Here is a 17,377-nt window from a genome sequence, read left to right as displayed (position 1 = left end):
TCGGGGCGTGTCTCAAAAGAGTGTCGTTGGGCTAATTGAGATTTACACCTCTGGTTTAAAGGTTGCTATATTAAAAAATAATCATGAAATTCAGCCTTTCAATGACATAGTTGAGATTTGTTTTTATTAATTTTTTTTATTTTTTTGGTAATTTAATAGTAAACCACACGTCTTTCACAAAGACTGCTGGGTAATGACACTACAGAAAGACCCTGCAACTAAACCTCAATCTGTGTGGTCCTGACGAGTACAGCTGGACCTGACGACACACACACACACTCACGTACACACACATGCAGGCAGCCACACTTGGCTCAGTGAAGACCCCCCCCCTCCCCCTCCCACTGCCCTCCTCCTGTCTCTGTCCTTTCTGCCTGCAGCTGCTGGCCAGCCTGTCAGTTCCCAGGCATCAAAGTTTCACAGATGACGCTTTCTCACTCCACCTAGTGGTCAGCACATGACCTGCGGCCATTACATCAAGGGTGAAAAAAAAATTTAAAGTTTACAATACTTTCAGTGTGTGTGTGTGTGTGTGTGTGTGTGTGTGTGATGCCATATAATGTATTAATATACTCAGAAGCCTCGTTTAATAAAATACACGCTCACAGAAAAAGTGACACACCATAAGCCCGTATGTCCACATCCTGGACCAAAGGACCAAAGGTAAACGAAGTACGTCAACAAAAGAGTCTGTACTTTGTACATCTTAAAAATATAAAATTAAATTAAACAAAAGCTTATAAACTATTTGTAGGCTGTAATCTGGAACAGAAAAAAAAACTAAATTAGTCAAACAACAAAGCTGCCAAGAAAAAATAATAATTGAGGAATGCTGGGGTTTTTTGGATTAGTAATGATTAATCATGATGAATCCATCTCCCCGTAAATTAATTACTAAAAATTTTAATTGTTTGACAAGCCTAATTTAATTCTATTTTGTTTTCGCTAGATGACATATCCATCCATGCATCTTCGTCCACTTATCCGTTACCGGGTCGCGGGGGCAGCAGTCTCCATGACACTGCACCGCACCAGCCCTTCACGGACCTTCCTGCGGGTGGTGAGTCCACTGGAAGACGCCGACCGCCCCAACCCAGATTCGATCTTACCCAGGAGGTGAACCTAGGGCCAAAGCCAAAGCGCCACAAGACGACATATCCTTACTACTTATATACCTTTAAACAACTGAAAACATTAACCAGCCTTCGTCCTCTGAACCCGTTGAGATCAATTTCTGATTCTGATTTTCACTTGTTCTGAGAACAGCATGAAAACCAAGTGTTTTTGCACCACTGTTTGGACACTAATCTCTGTGTGTGTGTGTGTGTGAGTTTAGGTCTGAGACATGTTACTTCTCCCTGACAACTGACGACTGTACAACAGGCAGAATGGATGTGGATGAAAGCAGTCGAGCAGTGGAAGAATGGGGAGAGGGGGGGGCACAGGTGCAGCAGACTGTGGAGGTGAGGGTAGAGGTTCCTGAGCTCAGGGTGTGATTGTAGTGCAGGTCAGCAGGTCTGGACCTCATTAAGACGACAGTCTGGAAACTTTGAAGCTCAGAGTTGGCACCGTGTCACCTGAGGCTCTGTCATTTGAGGCGGCGTGAGGGAAAACCCTGGGTCATTAATGTGTCTCTGTGTTTTCCAGGTCGCACGGTTCAACGCCGGGGCTGTTACATGAACACACTGACACACCGAAAGGCACGGTTGCAGCATACGCTCCTGTAATTGGCATTCGCAATCCTGAGCCTGTGAACTTTAAAAGGCAGGTACATCATCACAGCCGCATCACTTTTGATCATCCATGAACAACCCTCCCTCATTTCTTCTCCCCAATTCTCTCTCTGAGGTTAGATGAAAACTTGTGGGATTTGGGGAAGATCTTTCTGCAGCAGCTTTTAAAAGACGGTGGAGGTATCAATCAGGTGCTGATGTTACACTGATGCAATCTTTCAGCCTCAAGAAAGGAGGTTATTTCTGGATGCAGTACTACTTTACACCAGCAGAACACAGCTAATGTTCTGTGAACAAATGCTGTTCATTTTTAACAATACCTCTGGTGGTATTTTAGCTTTTAGCAAAACTTGACAGCAACAGAAATTGTTATTTCGACCTCTTATTAAACACCTTCATAAATACATTAATTTTTGTAGACACGAGACAGAGGTGACTGAGTTTAAGATGCTGCGGTTTTCGGTGAGACTGACCGGGATTAACAAGATTTCACAGGGACAGCTAAGGTTGAGCAATTTAGTGATAAAGAAAGAAAGTCAAGGTTTTGATGGTTTGGCCATGTGCGGAGGAGAGATAGTGAATGCGCAGCACAAAGGATGATGGAGACAGAGCAGGTCGCAGATAAATTTGGAAAGGCAAGTCTGACATGGTTTGGACATGTGCTGAAGAGAGATAGTGGAGCAAGAGTGTGAAGATGAAATGGTGAGACAAAAGGTTAAAACAAAGAAGGAAACACTCCATGTAAGAAACTGACGCAGACACTAAGATGTAGCAGTAACGTTTAGAACTCATTACGTAAAATACAAAGTTGATGCAAATGAAATAAATGGGGGGGAAAAAACCAGGGACCACTAAAAAATAAAAAATCACTTTCGTGACGCATAAGGACAATATAACACCAACACAATAGTTAAAAAAAGAAAAAGAGGTTTTACTCACAGTTGATCTGATGGTCAGCCATCTTGGCTGGAAATTCCAGGCCTTTCGAGTTCCTGTCAGGTAATAAGCAGGAACTGTAACCACAGGCCTTCATGTTCCCACTTATTGGATGTGGATGGATGATTTGGGAACAACTTGGAAAAGTACAAACGAAGCTCTCGTTTTTATACAGTTGATGCAGTCCTGGCCACAGTACGTTGGCTCCTTAAAATGCAAATGTTTGGAGGCTAATGCTGCTTCTGCTAAGTTAGCAGCAAGGATTCATTTTTTCTTATTATCTGTGTAGCACTCCTTCCAGTACAAAATCCATCCAGTGGAGAGAGCAACACCACAAGTACAGTGTACACAAGTGGTTCAGCCATTTTCAAACCTCCACTTCCTGCTGCAGCTGACCACGCCCACATTACAATTGATCTGATTGGCTAACTCAGACAAACAAAACTGACCAATCAAATGTCAAATACTGGCACTGAATCCCTTAAGGCACCTGGCGGGTCTGTGTTGTCCCACAATTCTGGCACTGAATCCCTTAAGGCACCTGGTCTGTGTTGTCCCACAATTCACACCTTAGCCATTTGGTGGCAGTATTTTGAATGACTTTTTTTTGGATTTTTTTTTAAATTAAAGACACAACAAAGGGACGACATGACTCTTTATAGTGTATTCAAACCTGTTTATTCTCATTCTTTTCAGATTTCATTTATGTCTTCATCAGAGAAGCACAATGTAGAGTTGTTTCTAAAGTGTTCTTACATTCACGTGTGCAAGTGTAGCAAATAAATAGAATAGAATGTGGGTCTCATAGAATATAATCTCTTTTAAAAATGTCTCGATAGGAAATATAGTTTGTTTTTGTTTTTTTTTTCATACAAGCAGAATATGTACAGACAAGATCGGGAGCAGGAGGTCCTCAGCCTTGTTCCCAAAACCCCGAGAATAAAAAGATCATTAGCTTATCCTTATCATAAACAGATATTGAAAATCAAGCTACAGCAAATGTGCAATCAGCCCAGGGATAATTTGATCCTCCAACATCCAACAGCATGTATATTACAGCACAAGGGTGTGGGTGATAATCCCAGAATAAGTACACATACGGTTCACTTCCTAAAGCAGCAGCCTTTAAATCGGAATCTTTGGAAATAAATACACGGAAATAATGGAATAAAAATTAACTACTAAAATTACTAAAATTAGGTTCTTTGATAGAAAGCAGGAGAAAAGTTCTTATTTCATAAATCTGAATTAAACATGTCTCCACCAATCAACACGGAGGCATAAAGGTGCTACAGATCCGATGTGGATCAGTTGTTTTTCTTGCGGCCGGACGTCCTGCCGCACTCTTTGGGTTCGTTCTTGCAGGACGCCCCCTTTCTCTGGTCTGCATCCCTGCACGATCTCTGTGCCTCCTCCGTCAGGGCGGCGCAGGAGGAAGAGCGACTGAAGAGGGTTTTGTAGATGAGCGACTCGATGGCTGCGAACGGTGATGTGGATGAACGAGTCAACATCATCCTGGACTGGAAAAACCAAACAAACATGTCAACATGGAGTCGTGTGAGGCAGAGTTGGATGTTCTTCTTCATTATAAAGTCTGATTCGTGTGTTCTCTGCTAACCTTAAAGTGTTATCAGTACCATTGGGCTAACCTCTGGCTAAATCAGAGCTTGTTTCTGTTTCTGTTTGGGCTACATTTAGGCTCATCAATGCCTCTTAGCTGTTAGCCACATTTAGATCATTTCTAGCTCACATAAACAATTTGCAATTTAGTATTTTTTTAAACTATTTTAATAAATACACGGCTAACCAAACTATGTAAGTGTGAGTTCTTTAACTTGTTTAAGTTGTGTTTGTACACAAGCTGTTGGTTGATTTAGCTAAAGGCTAAAGGCAGCAGTGCTCATATTACTCATTATTAAATAAAATAGCTAACCTTTAGCCATGTTGCTACATTTTTGTAAATTGTATGTGGCCATTTTGCTGGTTCACACATTTAACTTACACTCACTTTTAGCTATCCCTTTTTTTTAGCATATTTCATTTTAGCTAATATTTAGGGTAGCTTTTAGCCATGTTATTGGCTACCTCTAAGCTAAGGGGTTAGAGGGAACCAGTTATCGGATTTCTGCCAAACATGCAAAAGGTTCAAGGTTTGATTCCACTAAGTCCTCAGTCCTAAGAGAATCAATCAGGAACAAAAAACTCTACTGTGGTGATGAAGGGACAAGCCGAAAGTGATTCATTAGCTAACTTATCTTGCAATTGTTTGCCTAAATGTATGCAATTCATTAACCTTCTTCTGCATAGCCCATGACTTAGTTTAATTTGTGTTTCATTTGTTTATTTCCAGCTGTTCTTGGACATATTCCACAATGTCCTGACCTGAGCTTTAACTATTTATCTTTACACAGACTTGATGTTATTTTTAGCCACTTCCTGTCTGCCTTCACAAAATTACTGTGTTGTACACAATTGGCAGATGATTTAGTAAGTAGCCCTAAAAGTTCACTGGACATTTTCAGTCCTTCTTTTTTCAGTATTTGTCCTTTAATCAGACGGTACATTTAAAGGGCAACGATAATTTCCATCAACAAAATCTTTCATGTTGTAAAGATTATGTACGTGCATCCACCTTCAGTCATAATTTTGTGTCTGCATTATGGGAAACATCAAGAGTGTTGGGATGACTAAAACGTCGACATCTGATGAAACGGCCGTGTCCTCATTTGACACATCAGAGTCAGAGGGAGTGAAGGCATTGATAGTTGAAAGGAGACACGGCGGATTTATCTGCGTCTCAGTCGAGAGCACAAGTCTCCCAGAGATGAGAAGAGAAGATGATGCAAGCTGATGAAAATGATGCAAAAGTCTAAGCCCTGTGGGTAATACCCAGCTAATGTGAGTCACCGCAGCTAAAAGTGGAGGGAAAAAAAGAGAAGTGGAGGAAGGAAGGTCATTTAAAAGACAAGTCTTCACAGACATGAAGGAGCCGCAGCGCCCCTAAAACAACACTGGTGGGAGCAGAGCTGTACAGCCGAGTCCCCGTCATGTACCAGACACAGACTGCAGACTGACCTTGTTGACGACGATGAAGACGGTGTAGATGAACATCAGGTGGTGCTTCTGCACAGGCAGGTAGTGAGTCTGCTGCAGTGCAAACAGCACCGCGCCGATCAGCGTGATCTTGGTGGGGCTGAACAAACAACACCGTGAGAATTTACCAGGTTTTAGACACAGTAGAAAACACCTTTTTCTAATTATATTTTATTTAGAAAAACAATTTTTTTCTCATCTCTGATTTACAATGAAACAAATAACCTACACATTCCTCTGGTCTGAATTCAGATATATTTCACTACATGTTGGTGCAGTGAGCACAAAGTCGTAAGAATAAATATCAGTGTTGACACCAAACATATACTGTGTCTTCAATCAATAGTGTTCCATTTTTTTTGTACCCCAGATCCCACTGATGTAAAATCCCACTCTAAACAGTGGAGAGAAAAGCTTTTCCTTCTTTTGACTTTCAGGCATTTCAATGATCTCGTTAGAAACATTTAGAAGGTAAAAGTTCAGCCCACATCTTGCTAAATCCAAGGCCTTGTTATATTTTCAAGGTTATATTTTGAAAGCCCTTATACTATTTTTAAGGCCTTTTGTTGCAAATGTATTAGATTTGAATGGATTAAATGTTTGCTTACTTTATCTAACTTTTGTTGCAAATATTGTACCTCTTTTTTTTATTATCTACTTATCTCCTCTCTCTACATTAAGGCTAACTAAGATTATTTGTTGATTGATAATTGTTTTTGCTAATTTTTCAGATAAATGTAATTTTTCTGAATTAGCTTTAAATTAACCTTCTAACCCACCTTTTAACTATTGTTGCTATTTTTCTGATCAACTAGAAATTTAAGGACTATCACTCAATTTTTTCTTTGTTAAATCTTGATCATTTTTAACTCAAGGCTATCCTTTAGCTATGTTTAACTGTACATTTGGATAATTAGCAACTGAATATTAGACACAGGTGAAAAAAAAACGAAATGTTAACTAGCTGTAGCAGTTTTTGCTTATTTTCTTTTTCAATTTTGCCGATGTGCAAGCTAATTTTTCAAATTTCAATTTTGGCTACTTGGTTTTTGGCTAGCTACTGCCGTAGACTGAGAACCTAACTATTGGAAAACATTATTTTTGTCTATTTTTCAGTTAACGTTCTGGTAATATTTCAGGTAGTTTAAAGATATGTTTGGCAACATTTACCTCTTTACTATAAAATTGATCAGCAGATCAGAGTCTATGAAGTAAAAATAAAACATGTATTCATTTTTAAGCATTTATCAATTTAACATAAAAATAATTAAGCACTTTGATCTGACAGACTCAGACACACACTGGATAAATTGTTCAATATACAGTAAAATAATAAAGTACTTTTGTAATGTAACATGTAACTGAAGAAAATCCTGAAACAACTCACTAAGACATGTTGAGGAGCTCATTGGTCTCTGGTTTCCAGACACCTCGTACCAGCTGCTCAAAGTTACTGATCAGACCTCCTCCAGCCCCTGGTGTGATGTGATTCATAGACATCCAGTCAGTTCAAAGTCACGTAAATAAACACACCTGACAGCACTGTGTCATGCATCGTAATAAAACCTTGTGTTTGGTACAAAATATACACATCTCTGACCTCTGGTCCAGCCAATGGTGATCATGACCAGCAGGCTGTCCTTGTATTTGTTGTGAGCCTGAGAGACCCCTCCCAGCACCTTCCATGTCCGGGTCACTTCCTTCATCCCTGACAGCACCAGTCTGAAAGGCAGTGTTGCAGCATAGGAGTACACCATGTCCATGGGGCAGTAGAATACCAGGTACCTGAGGAGACATGTGACCCTTCATTAATCCTCCACATGGGATTTTCATAGTCTAACATTCTGAGCCTTCCTCCAAAGAGCAAAACATTAATCCCAGTTGTCGAATGATGGCTAGGATTGACTCGAGCCCACGTGACTCTGTGAAGGATTAAGCAGTAGAAATTGAATGAATATCATCATATTTACATGGTTCACTGCACAGAAGAACACTTTTGGTTTGAAATCCGAGCTGTTTTTCAACCTCTAAAAAATTAATAATACTTTTTGAATATTTTGTTCTTGATTGAAGCCAAATATATACGACAGTCAGACAAGTTTATCACATTCTGTTGTCTACCACTCCTCCAGCAGAGGGCAGTGTGTAATTATTTTTCGAAGACGAGTGTAACTCTATATGCCACCTGATGAGGGCAACAAAGACACATGAATTAAAAATGAGACTCCTACAATCACCCACAGTTGAGTGTCATACCTTCTTCACACATTTATGAATTACTATACATTTTACCAGAGATTTGTAACAGACAATGCTACGTGCAAAAAATATTTTCCGTTTGTCACTTCACCCTACCCTCAAAGAGAAAACAAGGGGTAAAATGTGTAATTAGAAATAAAGTTTATGTTCGTGTAAACTACTTTTTGTATTATACTGCAGCCGAGCATTCTTTTTTAATTTTATGTGCCACTCTTCCTCCGCCGTGACGCTCATGGAAATGGTAAACAAAGTGAGTAATTCGGTGGACAGACAAAAGCCCGCCCACAATGAAAACTGATTGGTCTACTTTGCAAAACTGACCAATCAGAAAACTCATTGTCTTATTCGCGCCACAGGCACACACGTACAGTCCGTCTTTCTCTCTTGCTCTCCTTATCTCTTGTCTTGTGCTTTCTCATGCTTTCTGTCATGCGTTTATAATATTTTTATATAATTTATAATATTCTGGTCAATTCCTTGACATTACGAGGACGCCGTAAATATTTACATTGCCAGAACTTCCGGTACTTTGTGACGTCAGTTATTATTCGTATTATTGTATTTCTGTGTTGTGTGCTTTAAAAACACGGACGTCAGTTAACTCCCTGACAAACACACAAAAACAAAACCTTCTCATCTTGTTCTCCACGTATAAACATCATTATTAACTTTTTTCAGACATCTCTCTCTAATCCTGTTTAAGACTATTAGTCATTTTTACTTCTTCAGATATTTACCAGATGAGTGTTGCAAGGAGAACGCTGGTACTGTTGGTCAACGGTGCCACAGGAGGTTCAGCCAACATGATCCCAGACAGAACAGCTCCACCAAAGCAGAAGAGCATGGAGCTGAACCAGCAGGCTAACGGGCTAGCTCTGGAAACCTGCAGAGCTCCTTTGGAAAAAGAACAGACACAGAAATATGTACGTCAAAAAAGTGCGTTTGGAACAAATTGGGACACAATGTTGTACAATTTGTCGTGAGGGTATAAAAAAACAAAAACTGTCTAGAAATAGTTGCTGGCTCTGTGTATTTTTGTTCACGGGGCAGATTTTTACTACTTGAGCTTTTTGTATTTACGATAGACATTTAAAAGGTAGCCTCTTCATTGTGATTAACTACAGACACTGATGCACACACCCCAGTCCAGCAGGTGGCGGTAATACACATATAGCTTATTTTGCTTATCCAAAAAGATGAGTGATCTCCACATGCAAGAAAGTTTGTTAAACATTGATGGAAGATCAGACCGTATTGCACTTCTAGTCCATGTTGTCTATGATCGTCTCAATGCAAAACCTGTTGCCCACGAGCATGGACTCCAGTGTTAGCACTGGTAGAGACAGCCTTGGTACAGACAACCAGCCCTGAATAGATCAGGTGATAGAGCATAGAGCACCAACAGGCTTAAAACGTCAGCTTGAATAAGAGCACAGTTTACTCTGTGTGAGTTGTCTGTAGTTAAACGCAGCAGCCTGTACTCAGACAACAGAGTAGAAGCAGACGGTGCAGTTGACACAGCAGTTATCCACCTTAGTGGCACAGCAGCTTCTTTAATCCCTGCTATTTTTTAAACATTAACCTGGAGGGGGCAGGGGGGATAAGTGCCACACAGGCTTTATGAAGGACCACTGGTGTAAAGTTGTGTCAAATCACTACTGCCATGTTGATCCCAGCATGCACTATACAAGTGTTTAAATTTTAACCTGCTCAATGTCAACAGATAGCAGAGAACAAAGATCAGGGGAAGGTTTGTGGAGCCCAGCTGTGTCACCAACCTTTGATGCTGGAGCTCAAAGTGCAGAGGCAGAAACACAAACACTGACAGTACAGTACAGTACAGTACAGTACAGTGCAGTGCAGTGCAGTACAGTGCAGTACAGTACAGTACAAGCAGATACTGTAGTTATCAGCTGCTGCCTGTCCCTCTGTGTCCACAAACTGACAGAACAGAGTCCCTACTGCGACTGGTTTTCATTTTCCTCCTGAACTGAAGATTACAGTACAGCACACAGTCTGGTTAATCCAGAGTGAATTAACCTAATCCTGCATATCATTCAAATGTGGGAGGAAAGCACAGTGTCTGGAGAAATCCCATACACACAGGTGGACAAAATGTAAACTTGTAAACACTAAAACAGCTGATCTTGTTGCTGTAAGGCATGAACACATCCCGCTCCTGTACTGTGTTGCCTGCATCTCATACATTTATCATATACTTCAGATTACATTTCTTTATTAACAGAAACATCCTGTTTGTATTTCTTTAAGTAACACTATGAACGTCACATGACTAATGGCCGCTTTACTTCAGGTCTCCTGTCTGTCCACATGGGTGGACACTGTAACATACTACTAATCTGGGGATTACAGGCAGATTATGGACTCCTGGAGGAGGATCTGTAAATCTGAAGGATTTACAGATCTGTGTCTGCAACCTGTCTAAGTGACTCATGGCATGACGTTAAAACTCTAGAAAATAAAGACTAAAACCTAAAAAAAAAAATATGTTCGTAATCAACTCTTTGTGTTTCCAAATTAGACATTTCCGATAATACTTTTTATAAAATAAATTTGGGGATTTTAACTTTGAAATAAGATGAGGTAACGTGGACGATATACCTCATTATACACCTCACATTTAGCAATTTTATTTGTAAAATCTGTTTGGTGTATTTTTGATAACATTTAATATGTAAAACGCGTTTCACACATAAGTCATGTAAGAGTCTCGTATTATAAATAAACATCAAACCTGTCAAACCAGAAGATCGTGTCAGCAGATTTTCCATACTACAAACCAAAACATTTACAAGTCAAAACTGACGAGTTCAAGTCAAGTGCAGTTCCAGGCCCTACATGTCAGTCTGTGTACTTTTTGGAGTTCCTTTCTCCATCTTTTACAACAGCAGATTGCCACAGTGAACTACACTGCTGTGTGTGAAACAACTCTACTGGTTCCAGCAGAGAAACTGATTTTTAGATAGTAAAGATAACTGGCCGTTGACCAAAGGGCTGCAGCAGCGTTTACATAGAGTAACATCAATGACGTAAGAGAAAAAACTATTAATATCTGAATCTTTACTTATAAATCTATAGTAATACATGTGTCACCTTAAAATAAGTATAAAAAGTATAGTGGAGTACTGGGGTCAAATATCTGACCTGGTGGGATGATTTGTTTTTTACCCTGGAGTAGGAAGGGTGTTGGTATTCATGAGGTCATTCTAGGGGTTAAATCTGTAAACAACATTCTCTATAGAACATGGTAAAGGACAAAGCCTAGTTATACATGGATTTCACATGTTCACAAGGTCAAAGTTAAAGATACATGGTTCATCGTGGGAAAATCCAATTTTATGTTTTTAGCCCACAATAAAGAAAATCACTGATTTCTGGCCATTTTTAAGCACATCTTTAGTTCCAGTTTTTCTATACAGTCTGTTTCACCCACTGTATGTGGAACTTGTTCTGCTTTCCCTGTCTTGCCTGTGGTTATTTTAAGAATAAAACAAGATGAGCAAAAACATGAAACTACTGCTCTTCTTCTACGTCAATGTTCTCCCACTTCCTGTATAGGTCCTCTGGCCGTGTGTGTTTCAAATCAACACAGTCCCATTCTGTGATTATGTGGTTTCTTTTTCTCAGCTTGAAACTTTTACAGTTCCTGCAGCAGCAGAGCAAGAAGAAGACAATAACACAGGAAGGACAAAATCACAGAGGGCTGAATTCCTTTCCTTTTTGGGAAATAGAATTACTGGGGATCAGCACCACATGGTTCCTTTATCTTTTACCTTTGTCTTCTAATCCAGCTGCAGTAAAATTATTATTTTAAATCCTTATTTAATGGTTCGTACCTCTCTTTTAACATGTCCTCTTAAATGAACCCAAACATAGACACACAGTGCCATTTATGTCCACTAGTGCTCATGTGACTCACACATGCACAAAACCAGACAGATTTAATGTTGCATTTAAGGACCTCTGAAAGGACTCTCTCCACAGATGGATGAAGGTGCAAACAAAGGGTTAAAAGCCAGTGCAGCCAACATACTTCACAAGGCAACTTCCAAAATAGACTGTACTTATACAGCAGAGGGACTACAATAGGTTGTGTGTGTGTTTGTGTTTGTATGTGTGTAAAGTCCACCTGTCCCTGTGGCCTCTATCCTAATAACTAGACCACTGCACAGGCCCAGGACCAGCCTTTGCTCCGGGCTGTTAACATTTGCTGTAAATGTGACTATCAACACTGTATATATGTTTTAGATACTGTGTGTCATACATGTGTCAGTGTGAATAGCTGGGTTTGTGTTTGTCAAACAGAGAGTGAGTAACTGTGAGCGTAAACCGACTGACTTATTCATGAGAAGCGGATTACTACTCCTCTCAAAGTCAACACCAGCAGCTCCTCCACGAAGACCAACGCTTTATTCATAAACTTTTACACTGACTGATCTGCAGTCTAGAAAATGGCTAGAAAATGGTCATCAAGAGTTTCCCGAGCACTCGTGTCTGCCTGCCAGACCTCACAAGTGTCAGATTTATGTGACAGCTGTGACAATGATACAAGGGATTCTGTTTTGTGTCTTTTATTTCGGTGTATTTTTCTGAGTGAAGATAACTATTTTAGGAGTGCCACCAACAAGGGTAGAGCTGTGTCCTTTCTATGGAGTTCAGTAAGGTCAGCCTGACCGTGTAGCAGGTGCACGCTAGTGTAGTCCATGTACTGAGTATTATTTTTGAGACAACAAAACAGGACTTCAAGGTTCAAGCGTTAATACACGCAAACGCACTTTTATTTTCTCTTTGAACTTTGCGTTATTTGATGTTAGTACAATACATTATAATTGTAATTTGTCAAATTTTGTTTGCAAGGGGGGGGGCAAATGACCAAAAAAAGACTGAGAACCACTACATTAGGGTCAAATCATCATATCATCATCCCGTCTCTGGTAAATATAAAGAAACACTGTAAGTAAGGTGAATGAATAAGACCTGTGTTGTCACGAGGGTCTTATTTTCACACTAAAGCTGATCGTGACTAAAACTATTTAAAAGTCTATGAGTCACTTGACAAGTAGAAAATGTCGTTATAATATTTTAGCCTGTCAAACTACAGTTTATTCTAGCGGTTTTCAAATCTGGACAATAATAATAATAATAATAATATATATGTATTATTTAAATATCAATCAATCAAAATGCCATCTTCTTAGTAGTCTGTCACGTATGTACCTAATTTGTTTACATAAAAGATAGTTAGTTTATTACTTGTGTTATAGGTTTTGGTCTGATTTCATTCAGCCTTTGATCACTCATCTTATTGAATAATCAAACTGACTAATCCTTTCAACTCAGGACATGACCAGAAAGTTGTCATAAAACTGCAGACCTAGATTTTAGTTTAAGCAGCCAAAACAGTGTGTGATAAGTTCGTTTTCTTAACGTTAATATTCAACATGTGAATAAATAAATACACTTATTGTAATATCACAACGTCACCAAAATGATGTGGCATGTATTGTTTCCAATAAAAACAAAAAACAAATAACAGATACATAATGATAATTATTAAATCAATTATCTTTTGTTATTTTGCACGTTCTATATGATTAATAAAAAAAATGAAATATGGACTTAAAACGTATGACATATTTAGGCTTTAATCGTGTTGAAATAGGAGACGACTGTTGAGTTTCTCACCTGTCTTTGAACGCAACCTTGAAGTTGTGTGGCGTTAAGGTGCAGAACTTTAACATGGAATGTTTATTTTGAGTGAGAAGTTTAAGTAACTTATGTATAACTTCAAGAAACTGTTTATGTAAATTATAGTATATGTATAAAGCAATACGCAAACATAACCGTGACTGTGTTTGGTTGTTTATTTACTTATTGGCGATTTGAGTGCCTTCGTGTTGGACTCACCTGGTTTCTCTCTCAGAGCCATGACTGACACCATGTAATGCGCCATGTCAAAGTACGGAAACATGGACAAGTTGGCCAGTCCTTGAGACAGTTGGTCCAAATGCATTATCCCAAACACTTCCATGATCATCTTCTCTTGAACAATTTTGCGGCGAATGTGGGAAGATCTAAATCATCGTTAAGCTGAAAGGTAAAGCCTTTGATTAAACTCCGAGCATCAAAGCCAAACACTGGGCTTCATCCACGGTCGTAGTCACACAGCTGGGTTCACATGCTCAGTAAACATACACTGGTCCACAGATGTTTGTTTGACCCCGGGTATCGAGCAACAGCCCCTTGTACTGTGGGGGTGATGGTCATAACCGCTATTGAAACCGCTGTCAGCGGCGCATACACGGAATTCCTGCTTTCTGTTCCGCCATAGTAGTGATGTGGCGGGAGGAGCTACAGCTGTTCCCTGATTGGCCAAGGCACCCGGCGGTTAGCCAATCAGGTGACACAATGTGGCTGCGAGCCCAGACGCAACAAAGTCAGCTGTCAAAGTTGAAAAATAAAATAAAATAATAGAAAACAGTTGTACGTCAAAGTTGAAAAATAAAATAAAATAAAACAGTTGTATAGAAGTCCTAATGTAAATAAACATTTTTAAATATGAACAAATCTATATATTTTTGTAAATATTTGGGCAATTTACCCCTACTGATAAATCAAGAATAAAGACTTGAAAATCAGAATACAAGAATTTATACTTTAAGAGAGTAGTAAAGTTATGAGACAAAAATGGTAACAATACAGGAAAAGGACCCAGAAGTCTCAGGTTAATTAAAAAAAAGTAGTAAGTAATATATGTATTGTAAAAAAAAAAAAAAGTACAATCCAAAAGTATAACGTAGTGATATCTGGTGGAGAGAAATTAAATCAAAGCCACAGTTTACTTCACAACTTACCACACGACAAAATTGATTGACAAATAAATCTTCACAACTTACCACACGACAAAATTGACTGACAAATAAATGTCTCTATCTTTTCGTAAAGATTTTAGAATAATTACTGTATCAGACAACCGGTGTTGCTGTGATTGAATTAGCGTTTAGTGTAAAGTGTTTGTTACATAAATGAGTTAACGAGGCTCTTGGTTATATCTAAAATAAGAACGCTATGTACAATTTTAAAATGTTGCCCCTAAATTGTCATTATTTAATTAACACAGAAATACCTCAAAATAGTTAAAATATTTTAAAATGCTCAATTCTTCCAAATACATCACGTTTGATGTATTCAGCTAAGCATTAGCTAAGAGAATGCTAAAACGCAGCTAAAAGAAGAAGAAAGAAATAAAACATTAAAGTAAGACAATAAAAGACTAGAACTTGTTTTCGACCAGGAAAAATATCAAAATCTAGTTAAAACTATTTGCATTAAAATTTCACATTTAATACTTTTAAAGTGCTATTAATTTGAAAATAGTATCCAGTGGTACCGTGTACTGAGCTAGAGCAGCTCGTCAATAATATTTTCTGTAATGAGAACAATTAACCTGTAGATGGCAGCAGACAATTTCCTCTTGCCTTTGTGTTTCGGTTACACATTGTTGTCAATGTTTATTTGTCACAACTCTGTTACAAAAGTAGTATCACAAACAAAACGTAACGTATCTCAGTAATGTAACGAATTTAAACGTGTAATGCGTCAAATTAAATCTTACAAAATTTGAATTATACATACAGATCGTTAATAACTGCAAAATGTGAATGATGAACTGATTCGCGATCATATTTATCACATTATAATTATTGACAGCTGTAAGTGACAACGGATAAACACTGCCATTAGAGGTCACGTGATAACACGAGGACACACGGCCTGGTGTGATGAAAACACAACACTGACTGGGGTGAAGACCACTGCTGTGTGTGTGTTGGCAGCCAGTGCAGCGGCTGGATGTGTGTCATCTTGTCCAAACTTTGGATTCCTTACGTCATCATCGGAAGCTGTAGGTTATTTCCACCAGCCTGCGTGTAAGCTGTGGCTGAGATAACCCTGATTAATATATATTATAGGGCTTCGGGTTCAAGGCTGAAGGCTGCTGGTGATTTCAGCATGCACACACTCTCACATGCACACACACACACACACACAGAGTGCTGCGGGCTCTTCTCATCAGTATTCTCAGACAGTGTTGCAGGATTAAATTGTGTCCAGGGCTTTGACAGCACAGGGACAGCCTCTCTTTGCTCATATTTCTGGGGCTCACCACAACAGCAGGGTATTTTAGAACAAATGCAATCTTAATTCAACTCTGCCTCCGGCTGTTGAACCCATTAAAAGTAGGTTACCCCCAATTCAAACTCCCACCAATCTCCAATACAGTGCAGTATAACAGAGAGCCAACCAAGGTGAGCTTGTGTTTGGTTTCTCTAAGAATAGACCATAGCAGTTCTAAGCAGGTTTTGCACAACAGGAGCTGGTACCAAGAACCAGGGGTTGTACCAGGAACTATGTACAAAGTGTCTCCACTGTAGGGGACTGTGAATGGAATTTAAGTACTGGAGCTTTTGGGTTCTGTGTAACATTGTCTCAAATGAAAGAAGAGATTACCCATAGTGGTATCAGATACTAGCGTAGACTGTAGTTTGTCCTGGTTTGTCTGTGAAATATTTTAAACAAGAAAGGACACAATGGATTTCGACTAAACACGACTTTTGTGTCTGCATTTCTTGCATTTTTGGCAAGAAGTGCATGTAGAAAGACCTGAATAAATTTTGTTTTATAAAACATGTAATTAAATATGAGATAACAGCAGGCCTTACCTTACAGATGACTTTTTATCTTTCCTATTAGCCTTTACTATACCACATTTAGCTCGGGTTCATTGATTTCTTTTTTCCCCCTGTGCGATCCTAAGGAGTGCAATAAGCTGTAAACAGTATTGACAAATATATTCATCACTTGAAAGTAATAGATAGAAAACGTGTTTTCCACACATTCAGCAGACGAGGGACAATGAAAACGCCTTCATTGAAGTTGTGTTTTTGTGCCTTTGATGAATTGATTTCAGTGGGGTTTTTTTCTTCTCCTGAGGGAAATATCTGGATGGTTATTTGTTACTCCTGATTTCAGTGGCTGAAGGTGAAGTTTGGCTCCGACTGCAGTCTTTTTCAATCTTATCAGATCCAGCCTACCAAACAAGCGGAAATACTCTTTAAACAAAAAAAAAAAACAAAAAAAAAATAGAAGAAACCAAACCTTTTTTTATTGCCCTTTGTTGGTTTAGTTTTTGGTTTGAGCGCCAGGTGATCTCAGTAGTGGAGCCGTACACCACTGAAAATGTTGTCACCAAAACTTAATTAAAATAGCTGAATAAATCAGACATTTATACATCAACTGTAATTTAATTTAAAGATTTATTTAATCTGAAGGAATAT

General features: G+C 38.9%; 1 protein-coding gene across 1 annotated transcript; it reads right to left on the bottom strand.

Annotated features, from left to right (window-relative positions):
• Positions 1–3,328: 3,328 nt before the first annotated feature.
• On the bottom strand, positions 3,329–14,381 carry tmem38b (transmembrane protein 38B). The gene is made up of 6 exons (XM_008325960.3): positions 13,950–14,381; positions 8,759–8,915; positions 7,363–7,547; positions 7,150–7,237; positions 5,745–5,862; positions 3,329–4,189 (listed from the first exon to the last, which is right to left on the bottom strand). The coding sequence occupies exons 1-6, from the start codon at positions 14,077–14,079 to the stop codon at positions 3,977–3,979; spliced, it is 891 nt and encodes a 296-aa protein (XP_008324182.1). The 5' UTR covers positions 14,080–14,381; the 3' UTR covers positions 3,329–3,976.
• Between the last annotated feature and the right edge of the window lie 2,996 nt (positions 14,382–17,377).

Source organism: Cynoglossus semilaevis, chromosome 14, assembly GCF_000523025.1.
Source record: "Cynoglossus semilaevis isolate Cse_v1.0 chromosome 14, Cse_v1.0, whole genome shotgun sequence".
In the NCBI taxonomy this organism is placed as follows: Eukaryota; Metazoa; Chordata; class Actinopteri; order Pleuronectiformes; family Cynoglossidae; genus Cynoglossus; species Cynoglossus semilaevis.
Note: the sequence above shows the minus strand (reverse complement) of the source record. Positions and strands in the feature narration are given on the sequence as shown.